A 17,305-nucleotide genomic window follows, 5' to 3' on the forward strand; every position below is an offset into this window, starting at 1 on the left:
TCAGGGCTTATTTATCAAATAATCTCTACAATTTTAAGTAGTTATATTTTATACGTAATGTTCTAAAAGTTAGGGTCCAAATAAATCATGGTTCATTAAGTGTGCTGTATTTTATTTACGTTTAATAAATAAATTTTATAGCAAATGTTCAAAAATATAAATATATAAAAAATATAAAAATATACAATACATAAAAAAACAATGTTGAAGTATTGTTATAAAGTAACAACAAAATTAAATTAAGTACATAAACGTAATTAGAACAACCATAGATATTGAAATTATAGAAAATTGGAAAAATAAAAATTTATTTTATATTTAAACAAATTAGGTATTTTGATTTATGATATAACTAAAGTATACGTTTTCACTGTATCTTCAATATAACCTCAGTTAGTATAATTCCTATTAAATATTTAGGTAACTGTACTTAGGGCAAGGTAGGAGTACGCGTCACCACGCAAAATTTCAAGTAGTTTTATTTGGTTGAATGTGCTACCATTTAAAATTTTAAAATGTCACATGAAATACATTGTTAATTAGAAATTTATTTAGTCAGCGATTTCTAGTTACCGTAATTGTAACACCTAATATCAATGTAATAATGTCTACTGACAATCAGCAGTATCTCGGGGGTAAATCTACCATAGTCGAAAGCTTCGTCATAACCTTCGTCAGAGATTTATAGACTTTAGGTCAGTTCGTTTAGAAGATACAATTCTAAAGCATGATTTTTTTAGTAGTAGGTTTCGCTGACGCACAGCCAATAATTTTCAATGATAATATCACAGAACTAAAATCGATAAACAAATCATTTTCAGATAACTTCTTCAGGAGTGAATATGCTAATGTTAAGGTTCAGGTTAAATACTTGACCTCAAAAAGCAGGAAAAGGAAAGATCTAGTACAGAGATTACGTGGATTACGCTTATTTGTTATAACAAATATAATAGCTAGTGCAGTGTGATTATCCTTGAATTTACTCCGTATTTTATTCATTCTTTGTTTTTCATTAATTTAATTTTTATTGTGTTTAAACTATTTACTTAAAAACTATTATTCCTAGAAAGCAATTTTATATTTTATTCAATAATCAATAAATCATCCTATTTTATTTATATGGCTATATATCGATAACCTTGCAGTATTCTAGCATACCTAATAAACACAATACTAGTGTTCTTTTTGTAGTTCAGAATAATACCACCAAGATCTCAAACAGTCTCAAGATTCCCAACAAAGCTGGTTCATTAGCAATGCCTCTGGCGTTTGTTTCGGCAGAGAGGGTTACCTGTAAAGGAGTGTATTCTGATTGGAGCTTGAGGTTGGTGTTTACGGCTGCTGTCAAAGCTGATGCTTTGGTGATCTCATGAAATATTGCTTGTTTACGATAATTTAGAATTATTTTCTATAACCATCCTACAAATATTTGTGCAAATGCATACAATGGAAGAACGTAAAACCTTTGCAGTACGTTCCATTAGTTTCTTTTGTATCGTTTTAGATAGGACCTTATTGCTGAACATTACAATGGTTTTCGGACACCATAGTGATCTGAATTTCAAATAAAAATGTGCATCTGTAATGAAATATAAAACTCAGTTAATAAAGTAATATAATAATGGGGGTATAATTTTTTATATTATAGAAAATTAATACCGTTAAATAATCTAGAATATAAATACATAATTCGACAAAATAATAGTTACATGTGATGTAAACATATGATTATCGTGTTGTATTAAGTACTTATTCACCACATTCCCCCTACTTAATAAGGAATAGTCTCTTAGCTATTTTGGAAGATAGTTAAGTAAGTAAAGGTAATACTTCAGAGATATTATTGTCTGGTTCTTCCACTACCAAAATGGATTAATTTCTATGATGTTTTGAGAGTAAAGTGGCATTGCCTTCTTTCGGAGCTAGCTGCTTGAGGGAAACTGTCTTCTCATCTCCGTTATTGAGAAGCATAGTTCCATAATTGGAATTTACATCTAATAGTTAAACCTCTATACCAACGGATCATACTTGCCCTGTGTTATATTTCTCTTCAGGAACATCTTTTCTCAATCACGTAGACAGGATTTTAAAGATTTCCTGGAATGCATAAACATTCGTTCATGCGGTAACACATTTAAAGCAGAGCATAGTAAGGCCCTAATAGAATGTAAGGAATCATTTAATACATACTCCCATTCATTTAATCTTAAATTATTAATTTTTAGCAACAATATAACGTTCCACATGGCCATTAAATTTAGGATTATATGGTGTGGTACTACTTGTTGCTACACCTTTGGAGTTTCGAAAGACAGTGAATAGTGCGATTTTCACTTAAACCGATTTCATAATTTCATGTTTCAAGATTCCGAAGTCTGAGGAAGCCTGAGATGAAACTGAAAATGTTTTCGTTTGTATTAAACTTCTAAATTTGTGTAAAAAGGGCGATGTCCACTTAGAATAATTCAATAGCATACCAATATTTTTTTCTTAATGAAGCTGTGTCTGTACGCAGTGGTAGATTTTCTAGTGGTTTACGTCCGTCCTGATCAGGTCTAAGAGTTTTGTCTCATAGCCTAATAGTTTTATTGACTGGAAAGAAAATAACTTATTTAATTATCACTTATGGTAAGTCCAAATGCCTTGACAGCCCAAAGAACCTGTTTAGTTTAATATCAGGTCCATGTTGATCAATACCACATACTGTAATGACATCCAATCATGCAAATGTTCCATTTATATTTTAAAACTGTATAATACCATTGATAACCCTCTGGAAACAATCTAAACCGTTTTTTTATTCCAAATGGAAATCTTGTACATTTATAAAGACTATACCCAGCTTCAAAACTAATAATATCTCTTTTCATTATCTTTAACGGGAATTTGATAATAAGCACTAGACAAATCGATAGTGTTAAAAACAAAGTATTTCAATACTTAAAAGACATCATGATCTATACTAGATAGAGGATAAGTATCTAGGAAAGCATAGACGTTGACAGTTTGACATAGACTTGGACAAAGAGGTTGATAGTTTGAGAATAGTCTATCGCCATTAGCCTTTTATTATTTTCAATAGTAGTAACAATAGTTTAAGCTTGACATGGTGATCGACATTCTTCTATTACTCCATCTGTTAAGAATATTTCATCTTCATTTCGGATAAATAAATTATCATTTCCAAAACCTTTTTCGAGATCGAGACTTATTATCAATCGGCCCCACATTTTAAGTCAGGTAATTAAGGAGGGGTTTCAACTCGAGCACAAGATAAAGAACAGACAGTAACTGGAAATTTACGTCCACTAAATTCAGTTGAATTTGAGAATGATGTTTCAGTAAATCACGACCCATTATGACCACAACACAACTATCTTTTAATACTGCAATTTTTGGCCTTGTTAACAAATGCTGAAGAAGTTTAACTTAATTTTAAATTAGTACAAAGTACGAGTATGTTTGTTTTTAATTATTATTTAAATTCTTTCCACAATTTACTACTGACTAAATATTTTAAATTATAGGAACCAACCATAGTTAAGTCTTCTCTTACCTAATTTTATCAGTTTAAATATTACATAACATGGTGAAATTGATAAGATAAGGAATTAAAACATTGATAAAGGATGCGACCATTAATCCATAACTAGCATCCACAAATTATTTTAAACTGTTTTACTTTTTTGTAATCTTCAATTCCTTGTTTTATAAAACATAAAAATAAAGTACAATTGTTATTAAATTGTGTTAATCTTTTTGTAGTTTGCATGTTTTTTAATATTCAAACCAATAAAAGTAGGTAACCGAATACTTAGCTATGGTCATATGGCATACACTTTTAAAGCCTATTAAATGGCAAAGATTTTAATATCACTTGATACATTCTTGTGTACAGAGTGTGGTAAAAAGATGGGGTTCAATGATATTTCAGTTTTTCAGAAACTTAGCAACTTTTCCATTTAAATCGACCTGAACCTTAATTTTCTTTTCTTACCGTTTGAACCGATAACTTTTTCTAATCGAAAATTTAACGGAGAATCTAAACATTGTGTAGTTTGCTCACATATGTCTATACGTTGCTGAGAAATATTTACGTACAAATACACGGGTTTTTTTAGAAAAACTGAAAATATTTCATTTCAGACCAAATTTTTGGAGTTAGACTTTTTTATAATCGCCATTGTATCACATTTACATAGCATTATAACCCTAAAAATTTAGTCACACCAAGAGCCACTCACCCTGTATATATATATTTTTTTCTGTATATATACCAAGAGATAAAGAGACGTTCTGGTAATAACTTGTTATAATGAGAACTAACAACGCGTGTTCAAATATCTATCTCATAAAATTAATTTCATATCCATATGTCAAATATATCTCTTTATTCCAGAAAGCACGTTTTAATTCTGTTCGTATCAGCCTGTTATTAAAATGGTAGTATTGTTTCTAGTGTAAGTAGTGCCGTGTATTTATAGACTATTCAATAAGATTAAAATTTATAAAAATTGATACAAAGCTTCAATTATATCTAATATTTCAGTCACCTCCAACAGTTTTTAGAATTCAAAGCGATGTAAATGGATGAAATGGTAAACATCCTTTAATACTTTTATTACATGCTAAATTACAATGCGTTCTCTTTTCTGATCAGATTCAACAATGAAAACGTAATATCTTAGTTTAAAAAACTCTGAATAATCTTTAAACATTTTTTAAAAGTAAAAGATCCTGAAATAGTGAGGGAATAAAAAAAAAAATTGAATTTTTGTCCTTAATTAATATTTTTATTTTTATTTAAGAAATTGTGAAAGTCAGTTATTAATTAATAATTTTCGTATAGGACTCTGATAAGGGATTTATGTTACTTACTAAATAATACAAGAGAACGGATCGTCTGTCAGCCTCAGGCCCGTATTAAGGGTAAACAGGATTTGTCAAAACACAGCCAGGAGCGTTGAATATCGCCTTGTATTTTCCATATGAAATTTTTATTCTCATAAGGTTATTAACTAACCAAATAATACAGTACTCAAGATATCAATAATGAGTTGCTTATTCGTGTTTATGTCACACGGAGTAATTTCTTATAATTTATAAAACTATATAGCAATAATGTATCGAACTGACAAATATTGGAACTGTTTTCTGTACTATTTCTCATTTGAAGAAATGTTTGCTTGGTGACAAACAAAACCGTTTTTTCTTAACGGCTGTCAAAGGAGAGGATCAAAGCTTCATTATCAGTTTCCAGTTTCACTAGCCTAGTTTATAAAAGTTTTATCTGCATTAAGATCGTTACTATACTTAGATTCTATGTGAATTTCACAGGGAAGCTGCTAGAACGATTTTACTATATATTTAACATGTCTCGTCACAAAACACCATTTCTCGATCAACAACTCCATTTCTCGATCCACAACTCCATTTCTCGTTCCACAACCCTATTTCTCATTCAAAAACTCCACTTCTCATCCTACAACTCCAATTCTATCAATCAAATAAGTTCAATAATGTAATTGTTTAACACCTGTTATAAACACAGAATTTATACAAGTTTTTATTAAACACCAACTTACCTATAACCGATGAGATATAAAGAAATATTTAGTTTAATTAATTAATTTATTTAATTCTAAGACATTTAGAATAAACTTTGCTTAGACTCAACCACCAGGCTATAGCTGCAGGCAAAGTCTGTTTTTTGTTACCACTTCATTTAATTACGTAATTTACCAAATCGTCTTACAACTCCTAGCAAAATAAGACTTCCTGTGTGGTAAAGTCATTTCTGTCAGTTTATGAAACTATTTCCTGGGTTTCTAAATGTTTGTGCCCCATTTTCTGTATCACCTTTATGAAATATAAATTTGTCAATAATTTAACGAACTTCCGCCCAGTAAGATTTGTTAATAATTTGGAACTCCAGAATAATAATTAATACATTGGTATAAAATATTTCACCAAAACCCCATATATATTTAGATCAGATCTGAATTAGATCTATAAAAAACTGTGTATCAGTGTTTGGGCATGGATTGTTTTTATTTACCTTTCTCGCTCAGTCACACATGAAATTTTTACAAGGAAAATTATTACATTAATCTGTCTCTAATAACACTTATAATATACTTATTAGAAAGATTAAAGTTCATGGCTGGTACTGCTTTTCCAGTTCCAGTAACAGAGGTGGCAGCAGTCTTAGGATCCACAGCTAAACTACCCTGTGATTTGTCACCACCAACAGACCATGACAGAGTCTCCCTAATCATATGGTACAAGGATGGAGCCAAGACACCCATATACAGGTATGAGCTTCAAGGGTGTTAGAACAATGCGGAATTGTGGTATTTTTACAATAAGTAAACTTGAATATTTATGTTATAATAATGAAGAATGTCACTAATCTGAACGAATACTCCATTATGAAAATTATTTAGTGGGTCCTACAGTAATTGTTTATTATTAAAAAAAGTCAATTTAAAAGTCAATTTTACTGTTTACATTACATTATTTCTTACAGAACTAATCTAAGACGGTTTGGAGTGGTAAAATTGTTTTAATTGTTTATAAAAATGTCCTAACTATACACTATCAAGTGCAAAAAAAACAGTTTATGGCTTTTTATTATAGAATAGGCTTCCAAAGAACTATTCATTGAATTGAGCAGACAGCTTATATTTAAAAATTATACTGTTTAATTGGGTCTTTAAAATGTGACTCCATTCAATAAAAATATGAATTATGTAGCATGTTAATAAAAGTAATAAATTGCCAAGCATACTAAATCAAAAGTCAGTTTCTGGACACATTTGTATTAAGTGACCAATATTATATTATTGTATTATCTATCAGACGATTTAGTGTTTATATTATAAATCTCACAGCAGAGTACATAAAAGATGAAGGAGTTGAGAAGAATTTACTTATATCAAATACACTGTGATAACAATTGATATGGCTTGTACTTGTACCTATTGTATGAAGTGGCACTCTATCGGTTTCCTTCCTGACACAGAATATCATATTCTAAAATTTGACATTTGTTCTTTCTTAAAACAAACAGATCTCCTAGAACCTAGACAAAAACTTAATTGAGTTGTATAATACCAGCTTAATATTTTATTCAATCTTTAATTATCTATTCATTTTAAACAATTTTTTGAATTTTTTATTGACGATGAATAGTTTTAAAGAATATTAATATTTCAGACATTTCACATTGCGATATGAAACACAACACAACATTTATATATTATATTAATGTTTCTTTCTTCCTCAGGTGACGAAGAGCCTAAAATAAATTACTAAACATATAGAAATATCCCTTTTGGCTCAGTCGGAAGAAACGTAGATTTCAAATTTAGCCGTCATCTCTAAATATATTATAAATGTATGTACGTATACATGTACATAATACGTACGTATGTACGTATTATAATGTATGTATTATAAATGATAAAATATTTGTTTGAATGTTTGATTTGTAGAAAACTGATGACAAAATAACTCAACATTAGCATTTAATATAATCTTAACATCTTCAAACCCTCAAAAACTTCATAATTTGATATTCCAAGAAAAAATGTTTTTAAATCTTTGTAAAAGGTGTACTTTTTAGTCATTAATAATGAAAAATCATGTGTGAACATATTTATTTCTAACGGATCAATTGTATACGTCTACACCATTAAACAACTACCATCCTAAATCCTTAAGAGTTATCATAAAATTACAAATAAGTGTTGATTGAAATTGCTAGTGAATTGTAAAAAAAATTATTTGTTAATGTTTTTACGAAATACCCCTGATAAAAATTAGGCCCAGAAGTGAATGAGTGCTACCATATACACCTAGAAATATCGAAAAAGTGAATGAATAAAAGTTGTTCATAATTACCTAATACACCTATAATTATTAATTATTATATTATATTGGATATAGGCAAGATACAATTTTTATTCGAGTGTAAATTGCCACCATTTTGTAATATTTCATTGTTTAAGACTAACTAATAAACTCAGTCAAACTACATTCTAGTTCTGCTTTTGTATCACGTTTAGTCTGGATATTTTAAATTTTACAACAGCTATAGTATTTACGATAATGCGTGCAATACGTATTATATACTTTGCATACGTGCAATAGTTTGTACGCTCGCTATCTGGAAATCGTACGATATGAAAACACGCAAGAACAAATGACCTGAGAATTCTTAAACACATTTAAGTGCTCAGAGCAATTTGTTAAACAGTGAACCCTTAGAGGTCAGATTTGCAGCATTGTATTATTACTAATAAAGACCCTTAGATTTACTACTTGACCTATGCTCGCATTTATATTTTCTTCTGGCGTCTTGCGTGCCATCTACTGCAATAACTATGTACCAAGATTTATTGTTTCTGTAATCGTTCGGGAGATACAAGCCAGTGCGGGGGAATTTGTATACACTTGTATAATCATTCTTTCTCCAAAACTAGAAGAGCTGCTATCTTCAAGCATAGCAGTATCGAGCAATATTAGGATATTAAGCAGGTGAAAGGATAATCGTTGTTGGTAACCACATAGAATATGAAAACTTTTTTTGGGTCTATTTTGAGGAGTCAATGTAATTTTTTCTTTCAAATTGATGCATAAAACATTGTTGTTAAGACTAATTACAAACTTATCCCCTCTATGTGCAAGTGCTGTTTTTGTACAAATATATTGTTAAATTACGGCAGCTATTGTGTTTACAAGTATAATAAATGTTTTATAATAATTTTAGTTCTGCGGTTATAATCCACAAACCAAAAATAAAAAAAAATGCAGTATATTCTCTAAAATCTGTGTGGCGATGAACTTCACACTGACTACTCTATATTTTTACAACTGAATATCTTATTCGTTAAATAAGTAAGGGTATACTGGACTGGTATTTCAACAGCTTTAAATCGATACTAACGAGAATGAACCCTAGCGACTGCACAGAACGAAGAGCTGTATTCCTTAAATTCATCAACTATCATACTTAAACCTTTTAAAATGCACTGTACGTTATTATATATATATATATATTATATATATATATATATATATATATTTCCTCATTTATAGTAAATATACTTGAAATTGTTAAAAAAAATTTAATAGATACAATATTTTAATATAAGTTAATGGAACTTTTTATAGTCCAGTCACAAATTTGTAACTCGTATGTTAAAATTGAAGTTATATTAGAAGAATATATTCCACAGATTAATAGAGGAATCAATTTAGCTCTATAATTTGTGTGTTCCTGCGCTGTTATTTAACATATCTTGTATGTTTACAGCCTCGACGTACGAGAAAGAGGACTAGGGCAGGGCAGGGAGGTGAAGCAGACCGAGGGTCAGTTATCCTATTCCACCAATTTCCCGGACTCTAACCTGCTCCTGGACAATATCCGTGACCAGGATCGCGGCCTCTATAAGTGCAGGGTTGACTTTAAACATTCACCCACCAGAAACGCTCATGTAAACCTTTCCGTTATAGGTAATATTTTTATTACTATACAAATACCATAAAGACATTATTTAAATTCAGACAATGCTCAGGTTTTTTGTATTGTGAATAGATGATTTGTGAAAATTCTAAAGACACCATGAACTATATCTTTTTAATTTCATGACTTTAAGTCTATGTATTATGCCCTACCGCTATGTTGTCTGCTTGAACAAAACAAATTTACCATTCATTCATTTGGCTAACCACTGCAAATTCACTGCTTATTTATTTATTACCCACGTCTATAAGTACTCGTATATAAGACAGGGAAACATTCTGATTTGGTTTTGATGAAATCAACCAAGATCAAGATATTTGGCTTTTGCATTACTAAAACTTTTTTCATGTCAAAAAATTAAAATACCCTTATCACAGCATTTAAAAATATTTTCTATAACATATTATTTTAAAATTCGTATTTAAATTAATACTTGGTTTGCGATAAAAGCTGTATTACTCTTCAGTGTCAGGGTAAATAATTTTGGTGACTCTGATATGGTGTTTAAGAAGTAAAAGTAATATATTATCAGTTTTTTTATGTAGTTTTGACCTTTTTCCTTTAATTTTTCCATTGAGGATCCTTATTAATCGGTTTTTCTAGTTATAAGTGTTTATATAGCCAAATTTTGGACTTGTGATCAATTTTTTATTAAATACTTTTAGGAATGACACTTTCATAAATATAAATTGGAAAAAACGTTAAATATTACCAAACATATAACACAACCATTTTTTGTTAGTCGCAGGATTATTAGTCACTCAATCCGTTTATGTCCTGAATTAATAACTTTTCGGTTTTTTGCCACTTGAATATTCGCGAATAATTAAAAAAACTAAATAATTAAAATAAATTCGTGAACCTAAATAATTAAAAGTATTGTTATCGTAGGGCGTATAGATAAGTAGGAGTTTCAATACAAAAATGCATACCATGAAAATAAGGCATAGGCCGTTTTTTAGTTGTTTCAAAGCACCTAGGTTACTTATGAGATTATTTTTGTAATAAACTTCTCATATTTAACGTAAATTTTATTCATTGAAAACTATCAAATGAACGTAGGTTTTACTTTTTATGAAATAAAATATACTTTTAAGGATAGGTTTACTTTGTCATAATAATTTAAATACAATTTGATTTACATTACAGTGCCTCCGGTGAGCGTCATGCTTACAGATTCATCCGGCGTTACTCTACATCAATCAACGGTGGGTCCAGTCGCTCAAGGGTCATTATTGGAGGTGGCCTGCGTCGCTCTTGGAGGTAATTATATAATCACTAATATGAACAATTAATTTCGAGGCTTGGTGAGTTGTATAAATTACGATGACTACAAAGGTTAGACTAATCGGTATATCTTACACGAGTTAGTTATTTCGTATTGTAATTAAATTTGCATGAATTATTTCTGAAAATCCGTAAGAGTGGTTAAAAATATAACCTTGGAACAAAGTTTAGAATCCAACTTACTCTTATGTAACGTCTCGTAAGAACTAAACTGATACTGATTTGTCATTTGACTCTCACCTTATCTAGTGTGTATAGCATATACTGTGTAGTGTGCTGGGATTAATATAAGCAGGATTATTTGAGAAAATCAGTAAAAATAGGCAAACAATATAACATTAAAACCGATTTAATGTTAAAATGTACTCCAGTTCACCGTCTATTTAGTATCTGATATCAAATGCTACCACAAACTTGACTCCTGGAAGAGTGAAAAATTAAAAAAAATTAAATTCATTATTGAAATTTAATTAACCCTCGATAAAATAGCTGCGTGATGATAAGAACCGGGTTTCGAAACAAACACACTCTTAGGGTATGTATTGTAAAATCCAAACTTATATTGATTTTCCCTCAGACTATCACTTTATCCAGTGCGTATATTATGTTATGTATAGTGCTCCTCGTATGTACAATCATGTGCTTTGTTATTATTCACACAACACGAAGCTTTAAGTTCTTGATTAAATACGCACAACTTGTTTTGATATTGGTGAACTCGTTGCTTTATAATTAATTTATTCTTACTTAGATATATAAACAATTTTTACTTACTTATCCATTTATAACTTCGCCTTATAACAATAAATAAATAAAAACTATATGCAATCTTCCTTCTATAGTGATTTACTACCACTGGTCCAGGATTTGATTTAAAATTATTCCCATTCTGTATTCAGATTTTAAAACTTTTACCGTTACAATATCGTTATGGATTATCATAAGAATTAGTATCGTTAAAAAGTAAAAGTAAATTAAATATCGTCTTATTTTATCTGGAAAATTTAGGGAAAGATATCCTTACCATGCTTATGTGCGTGTTTTAGGATGGCCCAGCCCGAGACTAACTTGGTGGCAAGATAACGATATGATAGACGACTCCATGGATCAGCCACTTGACGACCGGGTCAGAAACACTCTGACCATCAAGACAGTGACTAGAGAGTTGCTGGACTCCAGGCTGGAGTGTCGAGCCTCCAATAGTCCCCTACTAGCTCCCGTGGTCATTCTACTATCTCTAGACATACTCTGTGAGTACTGAAACTTACGTAATTTGCAGTCAACCTAACTATTATTATTATTATATTCAATAATGATATACATTTTCTTAATTTTTTACGTGAACATAAATATTTTTAACTTAATAGATAAATGATTTAATATTCGTTTTATTTACCTAATCTCTAGTGACAGCTTCATTTTCCAATTAAATATGCAATGTGATATAAAATTAAATACTTTGCGTAACCCCAAACATGCCTTATTTGAATAAATGAAAATATTAAATTTCGTTTTTAGCACTTACAACTATATACTGTAATATGAGATAAAACATTTCGTGGTTTTGGAGAAAAACATTTTATATGTTGCTTTAGTAGAGAATTCTATTGTGGTGTATCCGGAGTTAAAATCTGTTTATTTCATTCAGATTCATGGGTTAGAAGGGACATTGCAAGGGTTCAAACTGGTGAATAATTTCTTTAAAGTTGGTTTATGTTGTATGATGATTTCTAATGTATAACTTTAAATATATGATTATTATTATTTATCATAACAGAACAATTAATTTATGGTTCGTAGCGGATAGAAACAAACATTTTTTCTAGCTTGTGAGCTTTAATTTATAACAAATGTGGGTCCACTCAGCACACCAAAGCAGTTTACTTACAAAATTTCATCAAGTTATTAAAGGTTTAATATTATTCAGCATACTATTGTAATTGTTTTAGTTTTTTACATAGAAGTTCTGAAAATATTCTTCTATAAAAGATTGTTCTTATAGTTTAGTCATACGAAAGAACTATGCAGAATGATAACTATTGAAAAAAGTATATTTTAATATTTATTATGGTTTGAATATAACTTGTTACAATATTTATATATAAATCTCAAATACCACTCAAAGATTAAAGCTCACTTCCTTACTCATCACGAAATCTCAAAAACCACAGAACAGATTAGAATTTGAAACATACCTTCCTCTTGGGCGTTAGATGCTCACTAAGAAGGGGTTTTGAAAAATTCGACTTGGATCAAGGCTAACTCGTGTAAAACGCTATTTCTCACGCATTATTAATTATTTCTCACTTTGGAATAACATTACAACGTAATTAAACTAAGTACATCGTTTCTTATTAGATGTTAGATGCCCGATAGAAATTATTTTCTAAGTAGTTCATTGTGTTTCGATACTAAAAAGCGTCGACCGTGAAAAGTAACATCTAAATTTATCACGTTCCAAATAGTCCAGAAGCATCACTTTAAGTACAAAACATATTTTAGAACTAATAGCTGTGTAACTATTTTAGGCCTACTGTGAAAAAAACCCTCATGTTATAAAGTTTGTTTTGTTTCTTAAAAGTATTTTATTGCTTTTATTCGTATCTCCTCGATGTAGCATAATTATTTAAATGAATAAGTGTTTAATGGTTGAATATTGTACATTGCATTTAGATACATCGAAACTACAAAAATTAGTGTACAAAAATCACATACTCTCTGTACGACAAATATAAATTCAGTGCAGTACCAGTAAGTAAAGACAATGCTTTACCCGTATTGATTACCTGAGACCCCATCGTAATCAACTGATCTCTGCCCTCCCGTACCCCGCCTTGCAATGTCTCAATAGTGAGTATACGCAACCTAGCTCTATATTTTTCGATGCAACTTTTCGCTTGTTTATGTTAAAAGATATATGCAAACTGTTTAAACTTTTCTGATAAATATTTATCATATCATGTGTTGTTTTTTTCAACACACGTCTTACAATTTCTTTTTAGATTCAGTGTAGGTAAGCGTTTTTTAACTGTTTTGAAAAGAGTGCTTTTATAGTTCAATTTGCATTTTTAAAGCTTTCCATTTTGTTACATCCTCTCTTATTAGAACATCCTTCCAAAGGTTATATAAATTATAATTATTTAAATATTTTAAATTGAGCCATATTACTAATTTCGGAACTGAAAATATTAATAGAGTCATAAAGATCAGGGGCGGTGATTGGCCTTTTCTCCTCTATTATACTTTGCTAGTATAATGCTCTACGATCCAGTTTCATTGACGTTTCTAGTGCGCGCAGACATTGTGCTCCGTGTGCACAACTGGTGCAAACTTACGCTGAAAACTTTGACCACAAATACTGTTATAGCAGTAAAAAAATACTTTAGCGACATGTTGGTGCATAAATTCTATGGTAATTTCTGTGTACTCATTGTTGCTGCAGAGCTGTTCACTTAAAATTCGAACTGTTTCGTGACTGCTATAGAGATGAAGTTGAGGGGGTTAATAAACTTTAAGTTCTACGGTAATGACATGTATAGCCACCTCGATGTACTCATTCCTAATGAGCAACCCGTCATCCTTCTTCACCAGAGGTTTCCTCCACAACTACTGTTTCTTCATTTTCAAGATCGTAAGATAGTTGCTATGAACTATCTTTTTAACTTTTTTAACTAACTAACTTTTCTTAAATCTGCTTTTCTCAATCAGGCCCATCCAAAGTTGTTTTGCTAAATCTGAACATGTTAAACTTATCCTTGTTGAGTTTATTCTCTTGAAACTAGAATCAACCTTTGTTCTCAATTCAACATTAATTTAAACACATAAGTCTATAACTAAAAAAACTTGGGAAATAATTCACAGATTCAGTTCGCAAAAAAACTCAAAAAAATTCACTGCAAAATACAGTCAAACACATATAGAGCTCAACAAGGAAGCTATGAAAAGCACAGGAGAAACATTCCTGAAGTTAACAGAAAGCGGTTAACAAATATATAGCCACTCTGAAGTTAACAGTTAAATGTTATTAAGAAATATGCGGAGCGCTTCCCCGTACTTAAAGAAAAGCTGTTCATACATATACTCAGAATCACCCTGATGTTCATAGAGGGGCTCAAGTGTAACGAAACCGTCCTGAAATCCATAGCCAGCATTCACAAAAGTACTGAGAATATGATCATCAGGTTAATTGCGTGGTTGTTACAAAACACAATGTAAGACGTGCATAGAAAAGGTTTTCAGCCATGGGCAGTAAAGTGAAAAAATATTTAAGAGAGAAGACTCAAAAGCTAAACATGAAAAAGGCAAAACAGTTGATAATGAAAAACTGTCAACTTGCAATTGGTGTTATGCTATACCATTAAAGGACGATAGCCATGTACTTAAGTAACGGGAAACTTTAAATTCCTCTCTGTGAAGAATATCCTAAATCCTTCACAGCTTAAATACTTCTAATGATGATCATTTTCTAATGATAGTTAAAATACAATGAATGTCTCTAAATGTCGTAGTTTGGAGCAAAAGATAGGTTTACCACAAAATAGTGAGATTGAAACCTGGCAACACAACATCAGCCGTCTTTCCTTTAGATACATTTTGTTGGTAATGACAACCTTGAAAGAGAATTCGTGGTGGTTACTTTCAATCATAACAAGGGCCAAAGATCAACAAGATTTCCAATTAGTTATCATTGCTAAAATAAAACCTTCTAATAACTACGGAGGCCGATAAAAGACTCCTACGAATAACGAAGTTGCTGTCTTGATTTGCCAGGTGTTTTAAAAGCGAGACCACATTCTCCACAGCAGAGATAACGAACTAATAAGAATCAATGACTTCCATCGAGCGTATGATTCTTTGCGGTGTCGGCTCATGTTTGGGCATCGAGAAGATGAGTATCAATATCACTCATTGTGACCCAAACAACAATACACCACTTAATATAATCGTGTCTGCAGCTTATTTGTGCGGCTATATTATGATGGAGCGAGATGATAAAGAACCTTCTATACTTTTGTTTCTTAATCTTCTAAATAAATGTTTGGTTGATATGTAATTAAAAAAAAAAAACATTATGGTTGCCTGTAAAGTCGGTTTTACGGGCGAAGATTTTACGTGACAACGTCTTTTTCTCGGTAGAATATTTATTGATATGAATATTATTAAATTGCACAATAGGAACAAGGAATTGAATGAAAATAAGAATTGCACAAATTTTAACTATAGAAATATATTTTGTTTACTAAAACATTGTACATAATTTGAAATTAATTAAAATTTGTTATTGTAAATGGTAAAGTTGAATAAAACATTTACTAAAATTGGAATTTGAAATTCTTGCTAAACACAGTTAAATTCTAACTCCGCGCGTGGTGATTGGTCGGTTTAGTTCGTTTTTTTGGTCGCACTGTTATGACAGGTTAGAGGTTATAATTTGTTATTTTAAATGTTTGACTAGCAATACGCGCTGTTTCTTCTCAATCGACTGAATTACGATTGATTGCAGAGTGATTTAAACTAATAATTTACTTAACACTATCAACATTTGTCAATAGTATGACATAACCTATAAACTCAGTTTCTCAACTTTTGTGTCAATCTAACAATTAATCAATCAATCATAGTTTACGATAATGAAATATCAGTGTACAATTATTTACCTTTACTTTTGTAGTTGTTGTAAATGACGAATCTAAGCACTCCACATTTTCACGAATAAACATAGTTATCTGCTTTATCCCGTGCGGCGGACCCACAGTTATCTGCTTTATCCGTGCGGATCCCGTGCGGCGGACCCACTGGACGGGCATCGTAACGTTACCGGGCGTTACACTTTTTCATGAGTGACTCCGAGCCGCAACCTAATTTAAGACGTTGTCACGTCAAAATATAAATAGAAAACTAAACTTTTTCGATACAACCCAAAAGGTGAGATTATATTCCCGTGAAGGCTGCCATGAGCAAAGCTGAAAGTCAGGTATCGCAGCTGGGAAAGATGGTAGTGCCGCCATCTAGCTTCACTGGAGGTCCTCGCTACATGCAAGAGTGTCTTCCGGATGCCGTGACCTTAGTCCGCCATTTTGCTCATTCAGGTATGTTAATAAATTTTAAATTCAACACCAAATGGTGAGAAATACGCGGTTATAAATACAAAGACGGTACGTGTCAACGTAGCAAACTTGGTATTTTCGCAAAAGTCATATGTTTATAACTGATCTCAGACTTTTGATAGAACATTGACCAATGCAAAATAGTGGAAAGTAATTTTTATAATAGATGAGGCAAATTAATGATGAGGGATTAATAAAATTAACTTGTTTTGGAAGGACGAGGAATGCATGAAAATTATTTTAATTGGACTTAAATTGTGTTTATGGAGGCCAAGTTTTTATGAGCAAAAGTAAAAAAAGCAATTTTAGTGGTGTAAGACTACTGTAATGTATATATAGTGTGTGCTAAGTTAGTATTTTCCGGTGAGAACAAAATGCAAAG

At 30.9% G+C, this 17,305-nt stretch overlaps 1 protein-coding gene across 1 annotated transcript in view; it reads left to right on the forward strand.

The window, feature by feature from the left end:
* The window catches only part of LOC124354076 (synaptogenesis protein syg-2-like), a 105,859-nt gene that overhangs the window by 51,837 nt on the left and 36,717 nt on the right, over positions 1–17,305 (forward strand). Inside the window, exons 2-5 of the mRNA XM_046804270.1 lie at positions 6,182–6,314; positions 9,320–9,519; positions 10,679–10,792; positions 11,863–12,066. Coding sequence (XP_046660226.1) covers positions 6,182–6,314; positions 9,320–9,519; positions 10,679–10,792; positions 11,863–12,066 — 651 coding nt within the window. The remainder of the gene's footprint in view (positions 1–6,181; positions 6,315–9,319; positions 9,520–10,678; positions 10,793–11,862; positions 12,067–17,305) is intronic.

The sequence above is a fragment of the Homalodisca vitripennis genome, chromosome 1 (genome assembly GCF_021130785.1).
Source record: "Homalodisca vitripennis isolate AUS2020 chromosome 1, UT_GWSS_2.1, whole genome shotgun sequence".
NCBI classification, from domain to species: Eukaryota; Metazoa; Arthropoda; class Insecta; order Hemiptera; family Cicadellidae; genus Homalodisca; species Homalodisca vitripennis.